This window comes from Enhydra lutris, unplaced genomic scaffold, assembly GCF_002288905.1.
Source record: "Enhydra lutris kenyoni isolate GAN:26980312 unplaced genomic scaffold, ASM228890v2 scaffoldscaffold22, whole genome shotgun sequence".
In the NCBI taxonomy this organism is placed as follows: Eukaryota; Metazoa; Chordata; class Mammalia; order Carnivora; family Mustelidae; genus Enhydra; species Enhydra lutris.
Window position 1 is genome coordinate 15401218 of NW_019154106.1, and position 10414 is coordinate 15411631.

The following is a 10414-nucleotide window of genomic DNA, read 5'->3' on the forward strand; positions in this document are numbered from 1 at the left end:
AGCAACAGAATACACATTCTTCTCAAGTGCACATGGAACATTCTCCAGAATAGATCACATTCTCAGTCCTAAATCAGGTATCAACCGTTATCAAAAGATTGGGATCATTCCCTGCATATTTTCAGACCACAATGCTCTGAAGCTAGAACTCAATCACAAGAGGAAATTTGGAAAGAACCCAAATACATGGAGACTAAACAGCATCCTTCTAAAGAATGAATGGGTCAACCAGGAAATTAAAGAAGAGTTGAAAAAATTCATGGAAACAAATGATAATGAAAACACAACAGTTCAGAATCTGTGGGACACAACAAAGGCAGTCCTGAGAGGAAAATATATAGCGGTACAAGCCTTTCTCAAGAAACAAGAAAGGTCTCAGATACACAACCTAACCCTACACCTAAAGGAGCTGGAGAAAGAGCAAGAAAGAAACCCTAAACCCAACAGGAGAAGAGAAATCATAAAGATCAGAGCAGAAATCAATGACATAGAAACCAAAAAAACAATAGAACAAATCAACGAAACTAGGAGCTGGTTCTTTGAAAGAATTAATAAGATCGATAAACCCCTGGCCAGACTTATCAAAAAGAAAAGAGAAAGGACCCAAATAAATAAAATCATGAATGAAAGAGGAGAGATCACAACGAACACCAAAGAAATACAGACAATTATAAGAACATACTATGAGCAACTCTACGCCAACAAATTTGACAATCTGGAAGAAATGGATGCATTCCTAGAGACATATAAACTACCACAACTGAACCAGGAAGAAATAGAAAGCCTGAACAGACCCATAACCAGTAAGGAGATTGAAACCGTCATCAAAAATCTCCAAACAAACAAAAGCCCAGGGCCAGATGGCTTCCCAGGGGAATTCTACCAAACATTTGAAGAAGAACTAATTCCTATTCTCCTGAAACTGTTCCAAAAAATAGAAATGGAAGGAAAACTTCCAAACTCATTTTATGAGGCCAGCATCACCTTGATCCCAAAACCAGACAAGGATCCCATCAAAAAAGAGAACTACAGACCAATATCCTTGATGAACACAGATGCAAAAATTCTCGCCAAAATACTAGCCAATAGGATTCAACAGTACATTAAAAGGATTATTCACCACGACCAAGTGGGATTTATTCCAGGGCTGCAAGGTTGGTTCAACATCCGCAAATCAATCAATGTGATACAACACATTAATAAAAGAAAGAACAAGAACCATATGATACTCTCCATAGATGCTGAAAAAGCATTTGACAAAGTACAGCATCCCTTCCTGATCAAAACTCTTCAAAGTGTAGGGATAGAGGGCACATACCTCAATATTATCAAAGCCATCTATGAAAAACCCACCGCAAATATCATTCTCAATGGAGAAAAACTGAAAGCTTTTCCGCTAAGGTCAGGAACACGGCAGGGATGTCCGTTATCACCACTGCTATTCAACATAGTACTAGAAGTCCTAGCCTCAGCAATCAGACAACAAAAGGAAATTAAAGGCATCCAAATTGGCAAAGAAGAAGTCAAACTATCACTCTTCGCAGATGATATGATACTATATGTGGAAAACCCAAAAGACTCCACTCCAAAACTGCTAGAACTTGTACAGGAATTCAGTAAAGCGTCAGGATATAAAATCAATGCACAGAAATCAGTTGCGTTTCTCTACACCAACAACAAGACAGAAGAAAGAGAAATTAAGGAGTCCATCCCATTTACAATTGCACCCAAAACTATAAGATACCTAGGAATAAACCTAACCAAAGAGACTAATATTCTATACACAGAAAACTATAAAGTACTCATGAAAGAAATTGAGGAAGACACAAAGAAATGGAAAAATGTTCCATGCTCCTGGATTGGAAGAATAAATGTTGTGAAAATGTCTATGTTACCTAAAGCAATCTACATTTAATGCAATTCCTATCAAAGTACCATCCATTTTTTTCAAAGAAATGGAACAAATAATCCTAAAATTTATATGGAACCAGAAAAGACCTCGAATAGCCAAAGCAATATTGAAAAAGAAAGCCAAAGCAATATTGAAAAAGAAAGCCAAAGTTGGTGGCATCACAATTCCGGACTTCAAGCTCTATTACAAAGCTGTCATCATCAAGACAGCATGGTACTGGCACAAAAACAGACACATAGATCAATGGAATAGAATAGAGAGCCCAGAAATAGACCCTCAACTCTATGGTCAACTAATCTTCGACAAAGCAGGAAAGAATGTCCAATGGAAAAAAGACAGCCTCTTCAATAAATGGTGTTGGGGAAATTGGACCACCACATGCAGAAAAATGAAATTGGATCATTTCCTTACACCACACATGAAAATAGACTCAAAATGGATGAAGGACCTCAATGTGAGAAAGGAATCCATCAAAATCCTTGAGGAGAACACAGGCAGCAACCTCTTCGACCTCAGCCACAACATCTTCCTAGGAACATCGCCAAAGGCAAGGGAAGCAAGGGCAACAATGAACTATTGGGATTTTATCAAGATCAAAAGCTTTTGCACAGCAAAGGAAACAGTTAACAAAACCAAAAGACAACTGACAGAATGGGAGAAGATATTTGCAAACGACATATCAGATAAAGGGCTAGTGTCCAAAATCTATAAAGAACTTAGCAAACTCAACACCCAAAGAACAAATAATCCAATCAAGAAATGGGCAGAGGACATGAACAGACATTTCTGCAAAGAAGACATCCAGATGGCCAACAGACACTTGAAAAAGTGCTCCACATCACTCGGCATCAGGGAAATACAAATCAAAACCACAATGAGATATCACCTCACACCAGTCAGAATGGCTAAAATTAACAAGTCAGGAAATGACAGATGCTGGCGAGGATGCGGAGAAAGGGGAACCCTCCTACACTGTTGGTGGGAATGCAAGCTGGTGCAACCACTCTGGAAAACAGCATGGAGGTTCCTCAAAATGTTGGAAATAGAACTACCCTATGACCCAGCAATTGCACTACTGGGTATTTACCCTAAAGATACAAACGTAGTGATCCGAAGGGGCACGTGCACCCGAATGTTTATAGCAGCAATGTCTACAATAGCCAAACTATGGAAAGAACCTAGATGTCCATCAACAGACGAATGGATAAAGAAGAAGTGGTATATATACACAATGGAATACTATGCAGCCATCAAAAGAAATGAAATCTTGCCATTTGTGACGACGTGGATGGAACTAGAGGGTATCATGCTTAGCGAAATAAGTCAATCGGAGAAAGACAACTATCATATGATCTCCCTGATATGAGGGAGAGGAGATGCAACATGGTGGGTTAAGGGGGTAGGAGAAGAGTAAATGAAACAAGATGGAATTGGGAGAGAGACAAACCATAAGTGACTCTCAATCTCACAAAACAAACTGAGGGTTGATGGGGGGAGGGGAGTTGGGGGGGTGGGGTTATGGACATTGGGAGGGTATGTGCTATGGTGAGTGCTGTGAAGTGTGTAAACCTGGTGATTCACAGACCTGTACCCCTGGGGATAAAAATATATTATATGTTTATAAAAAATAAAATGAAATTTAAAAAACAAAAAAAAAAGATTTTAAAATTTTATAAAATTTTTCCAAGTTTTAAGAGTACTGAAAACCTAATGCAGCATTATGTTATATTCAGAACAGGAAGATTCAGTTGTCATTAGCATCAGTGCAATTCCAACATAAAAATGCTAACATCTTTTTTTATATTCCAGTAAAATTAACACAGTATTCTATTGGTTTCAAGTGTACAATATAGTGATTTGGCAACTCTATACATTCCTCAGCTCATCACAGTAAGTGTAATCTTATCCCCTTCACCTATTTCACTCATCCTCCTACCCCCTTCCTTCTTGTTACCACCAGTGTGGTCTCTACAGCTAAGCATCTTTTTGATTGTCTCTTTATTTTTTTTTTTCCTTTCTTCTTCTTTCCCTCTTAAATTCCACATATCAGTGAAATCATATGGTATTTGTCTTTCTCTGACTGACTTTTTTCACTTGGCATTATACCCTCTAGTTCCATTCATGTCATTGCAAATGGCAAGAGCTCATTCTTTTTTAAGGCTGAATGATATTCTTGTGTGTGTATGTGTGTGTGTCCACACAACCTTTTTATCCAGTTGTTGCTTCCATAATTTGTCTATTGCAAATAATGCTTCAATAAACATAGGGGTTCATGTATCCCTTTGAATTAGTGTTTTTGTAATGGGGGGTGGGTGGGTAAAATACACAGTAGAATGATTACTGGATCACAGAGTAGTTCTACTTTTAATTTTTTTTAAGATTTTTATTTATTTATTTGACAGACAGAGATCACAAGTAGGCAGAGAAGCAGGCAGAGAGAGGAGGAAGCAGGCTCCCGCTGAGCAGAGACCCTGATGCTGGGCTTGATCCCAAGCCCCTGGGATCATGACCTGAGCCAAAGGCAGAAGCTTTAACCCACTGAGCCACCCACGTGCCCTACTTTGAACTTTTTGAGTAACTCTATACTGTTTTCCACAGCAGCTGCACCAATTTTCATTCCCAACAAATGTGCACAGAGGTTCCTTTTTCTCTACATCCAACACTTGTTGTTTCTTGTACTTCTGGTTTTAGCCATTCTGACAGGTGTGAGGTGATATGTCATTGTGGTTTTGATTTGCATTTCCCTGATGATGAGTGAAGTTGAGCATCTTTGTGTGTGTGTTAGTCTTCTCTATTTCTTCTTTGAATAAATGTTTGTTCATATCTCTTGCCCATTGTTATTTGGATTATTTGGTTTTGGGGTGTTATATCAGTTCTTTATATGTTTTGAACACTAAGTCTTTATTGAATATGTCACTTACAAATATCTTCTCCCATTCAGTAGGGGTTGCCATTTAGTTTTGTTGATTATTTCCTTCACTGTGCAGAAGGTTTTTTTTTTTTTATTTTGATGTAGTCCCAGTAGTTTATTTTTGCTTTTCCTTCCCTTGTGAAGGAGACATATCTTTAAAAATGTTGCTATAGACAATGTCAGAGAAATCATTGCCTTTGCTCTCTTCTAGGGTTTTTATGGTGTCATACTCACATTTAGGTCTTTAATCCACTTTGAGTTTATTTTTGTGTACAGTGTAATAAAGTGGTCCAGTTTCATTCTTTTGGATGTAGCTGTCTAGTTTTCCTGACAACATTTGTTGAAGAGACTGTCTTCAAGGAAGACAAGGAAACCCTTTGTCAAGGATTAGTTGACCATATAATTGTTGGTTTATTTCTAGGTTCTCTATTCCGTTCTATTGAAGTATGTGTCTATTTTGGGATCAATACCATACTGTTTTCATTGCCACAACATTGTAGTATATCTTGAAGTCAAGGATTGTGATACGTAGTTTTGTTTTTCTTTTTCAACATTGCTTTGGCTATATGAGGTGGTCTGTGGTTCCACACAAATTTTAGGATTCTTCATTCTACACTGTGAAAAATGTTGATATTTTGATAGGGATTGTATTAATTCTGTAGATTGCTTTGGGTAGTATATACATTTTAACAATATTTGTTCTTCCAATCCATGAGCACAGAATGTCTTTCCATTTCTTTGTGTTATTTTGAATGTCTTCATCAAAGTTTTATAGTTTTCAGAGTACAGGTCTTTCACCTCTTTTGTTAAGTTTTTTCCTAGGTGCCTTATTATTTTTGGTGTAATTGTATATTGAAACATTTTCTTAATTTCTCTATCTACTGCTTCATTATTAGTATATAAAATGCAACATATTTCTGCAATGATTTTGTATCCTGTGACCTTACTGAATTAGTTCATCAGTTCTAGTAGCTTTTTGGTGGAGCCTTGAGGGTTTTCTGTATAGAGTATCATGTCATCTACAAATACTGAAGGTTTTACTTCTTCCTCTCCAAATTACATGACTTTTATTTCCTTTTCTTGTCCAATTGCCATGACTAGTATTTCTAGTATATGTTACATAAAAGTGGTGAGAGTGAACATCCTTATTTTGTTCCTGATCTTAAGGGAAAAGCTCTCAGTTTGAGTAATATATTAACTATAGGTTTTCTATATACGGCTTCCATTATGTTGAGGTATGTTCCCTCTAAACCTACTTAGTTGAGAATTTTTATCATGGATGGATGCTGTACTTTGTAAAATGATGTTTATGCATCTATGGAAATGATTATGTGGTTTTTTAATCTTTTCTCCTGGGGATGTGATGTATCACATTAATTGATTTGTAAATATCAAACCATTTTTGCAATCCAGGAGTAAATACCTCTTGATGCTGGTGAGTGATTTTTTTAATGTATTGTTGGATTCAGTTTACTAATATTTTGTTAAGGATTTTTACCATTTATGTTCATTAGTCATATTGGCCTATAGTTCCCTTTCTTGTGGTATTTCCATCTGGTTTTGGCATGAGGGTAATGCTAGCCTCAGAGAATTAACTGAGAAGTTTTCCTTCATGTTCTATTTTTTAAAATAGTTTGAGAAGAATAGACATTAACTCTTCTTTAAATGTTGGGTAGGAAAAAAAATAAATGTTTGGTAGAATTCACCTGTGAAATCATCTGGTTCTGGACTTTTTTGGGAATTTTTTTTTAAGACTTTATTTATTTTTTTGACAGACAGAGATCACAAGTAGGCAGAAAGGCAGCAGAGAGAGAGGAGGAAGCAGGCTCCCCGCTGAACAGAGAGCCTGATGTGGGGCTCGATCCCAGGACTCTGGGATCATGACCTGAGCCGAAGGCAGAGGCTTTAACCCACTGAGCCACCCAGGCGCCCTTTTGGGAGTTTTTTTTATTACAGATTCAATTTCATTGCTGATAGTGTGTCTGTTCAAATTTTCTATTTCTTTCTGATTCAACTTTGAGAGGTTATTTGTTCCCAGGAATTTATCCACTTTTTCTAAGTCGTCTAACATATTGACTTGATTTTTCATAATATTCTCATAATACTCTGTATTTCTGTGGTGCTTGTTGTTATTATCCTCTTTCATTTCTGATTGTGTTTGTATGAATCCTCCCCCCATCTCTCTCTCTCTCTCTCTCTATGAGTCTGGCTAAAGGCTTATCAATTTTGTTGAACTTTTCAGAGAATGAGCTCCTGCTTTTATTGATCTGTTTTATTGTTTTGTTTTGTTTTGTTTTTTAGTGTGTGTGTTTATAATAGTTTTTGTTTTTATTAACTTTTTAATTTTAACTCCAATATAGTTAACACACACTGTTATATTAGTTCCAGATGTACTATATAGTCATTCAACAATTCTATACATCATTACTCAGTGCTCATGATGACAAGTGTATTCTTAAACTCTTTCACCTACTTCAGCCATTCCCCCAACCACCTTCCCTCTGACAAGCTTTATTTTAAATGAGTACCCTTAGTTAATTTTATTTTTTTCAACAAGAACATTTTGCTTGAAGCATATTTGAGAATACATGGTTCTAAAAGATATATCTATATGTCTGTGTGTGTGTGTATATATGTATATATATATGTGTGTGTGTGTGTATGATATATGTTATATAATTATAATTATATATGTAATTACTCCTGAGAAAAAATAGAATACACATTTCCTTCAAGTACATACAGAAAAACTCCCTGGTTAAAACCCATAAAGAGGGGCGCCTGGGTGGCTCAGTGGGTGAAGCCTCTGCTTCTGGCTTATGTCATGATCTCAAATTCCTGGGATCAAGCCGCACATCAGGCTCTCTGCCCAGCAGGGAGCCTGCTTCCTCCTCTCTCTCTGCCTGCCTCTCTGTCTAATTGTGATCTCTCTCTCTCTCTCTGTGTCAAGTAAATAAATAAAATCTTTAAAACACATAAAGAGAGACATAGTAAATATTACAAATTTAAGAAGACTGAATCATACCATATTTCTGCTCTAATCTTTATTATTTCCTTCCTTCTCCTTGTTTTGGGTTTTGTTTCTTCTACTTTTTCTAACTCTTCTCAGAGATTATAAAATTTAAAAGTGAATTGCATATATTATTCAGCATGCATGAAAAATACTTAATGAAAATTTAAAATAAAAAAAGTTTTAAAGTCATTTTTTTTTTTAGTTAGAAAACTCTTACAAAGCATAGATAATGTTCCATATTACAATGAAAGTAATTCCATTTTATTCCTAGGTTGCAATGTTCCAGGGTTTACTGCAGATGGGAAAACCTGTTATTGGTATTTTTACATAACAGTGAAAAACAAAATCTTGTTTATATTAAAGCAGATCATTACTAAGTCTGTAAGTACAAAGTATTTCAGTTGAATACAACTTTGGGGGAACACACTATTATGCAAAATAATGCATTTCTTTACCCAGATCTTCAGTATCATGCAGACAAAATAAGCAGTTCTATTTACTCTTTGAAGAACGGTAAATAACGTAAAAAAAAGCTAATGAGGAATAGCATGAAAATGTTTATAACTTGGATTAGTATGGTTTTCTGTGCTCAAGTCAAGAATTAGAATGTTTTCATCATTAGCCATCCCATACAGTTTCATCCCAACCTGTGAAAACATCCAACATTCAATTTAACAAAATTACTCATCGACAGTGTCTAAAACAAACACAATATCATCTTCCATATAAATGGTATTGAAGTGCAAAAGCATAATCATTAACCTGAGGAACAGAAATAATCTTAAAGACAGGATGCATAACACAGCTACAGAAAGTTGTCATGCTGATAGAACATGCGGATAGAATAATGAACATTAAAATTTAGAAGGCACTCCTTTGGCTCTAGTAATTTGTTCTAAGTATTAGCCAAATTGCTTTCTCATTAATTTGGGTGATAGCAAATTTTCAAAGGTAGCTTCTTTTTCACATTTTAAATTTAAAAACTCTTGTTTCTGAATTCTCATTTCAGTATGTCAAGAAAAATAAGACTACAGAGTGAAATTAATTTTATTTTTTCTTACAATAGGACAAATAACTGTGCCTTTTTTTATACCTGTGCCTTTTATTCATCCTCCAGAATTTACTGATTAGATTGATTCTTACCTTAAAGACAGTTTATTCTACTTTTTGATGTCTTTGTATAAAATTTAAAAAAAAATCTCTAGAGAATCCATTGAATTGCTTAAATATATTGTTAGAATTTATTACCTTTTTCTTGCTTTATAATTAATGTGGGTTCACTGTAGGTGACACATTCTTATTCTTTCTTTGGTTAAATTGTTACACCAGAATTTTTTCATAGCATTTTTCATCTCTGAATTTCTCAAAGTGTATATTAAAGGATTTAACATGGGGGTGATCACTGTATAAACCAGAGTTATGGATTTATCAATGGGAAAGTTGGAAACAGGTCTAACATACATGAAAATGCAGGGAACAAAAAAGAGGACAACCACTGTGGTGTGGGAACTGCAAGTAGACAAGGTTTTGCGCCTCCCTTCCAGACTGTGGCTTTTAAGAGAATTTAGAATGACTCCATAGGAGATGAGCAGAAAGATAAAGATGACCATACAGATTGCTCCACCATTGGCAACCACAGTGAGGCCTATCAAATAGGTGTCAGTGCAGGCAAGTTCTAATAATGGGTACATGTCACAGACGAAGTGGTTGATGACATTGGGGCCACAAAATGGGAGGCTATACACAAAAAGAAGCTGAACCATAGAGTGCACAAGACCTCCAATCCAGGCTGCCACTAACAGCAGGATGCAAACCTGTATATTCATAACTGTCAAGTAATGCAGTGGCCTACAGATGGCCACATAGCGATCATAGGCCATCACCACCAGAAGGAAGACCTCAGAACCCCCAAAGAGGTGTTCTAGGAAGAGTTGGCCCATGCAAGCTGGGAAGGAAATGGTTTTTCTGTCCCAGAGTAAGTCTATAATCAATTTACGTGAGATGACAGTGGAATAAACAGCATCCATAAGTGACAGATAAGCGAGGAAGAAGTACATGGGGGAGTCCAGAGAGGGGCTGCCAAAAACAGTCACCACAATGAGTAGGTTGCCCAGCATTGTCACAATGTAGATGAGGAAAATCATGACAAATAATGTTTTTTGTCCCTCAGGATCCTGAGTGAGGCTGAGAAGGACAAATTCTGTCACATTATTATTATTTCCCATGTACTCTTTCTATAAGGCCTGTTTCAGGAATGAGAGCTCAGGAGAACAGGATCTGTAATGAAATCATGAACATGACCATAAATATGTCCATTGTTAAGAGCACATCTTCATCATTATGTCGTTTTCTACAGCAGTTCACACACAATAAATATTTAATGGTATCTATTGAGTTCTTCCTCCAAAAAGCCTTCCCTTGACAACCCTATTTTTCTTCAGATGGTATTTTTGGCCGGCAAGTAAGTTCTTTCTCTAAGTCTTAAAGGAGCATCTACAGAAAAGAATAATCAAAAGCCCAAATATAGTAATAGATTTACATTATATATTTATATTAATTGAATTTATATTTATTTATG

At 36.1% G+C, this 10414-nt stretch overlaps 1 protein-coding gene across 1 annotated transcript; it reads right to left on the reverse strand.

The window, feature by feature from the left end:
• Positions 1–1385: 1385 nt before the first annotated feature.
• Positions 1386–10064, reverse strand: LOC111149651 (olfactory receptor 4A16-like; the record flags this gene model as incomplete). The annotated part of the gene is made up of 2 exons (XM_022506849.1): positions 9161–10064; positions 1386–1396 (listed from the first exon to the last, which is right to left on the reverse strand). Coding segments are annotated over exons 1-2 (912 nt in total), but the record flags the coding sequence as incomplete, so codon positions are not given.
• Positions 10065–10414: the final 350 nt, after the last annotated feature.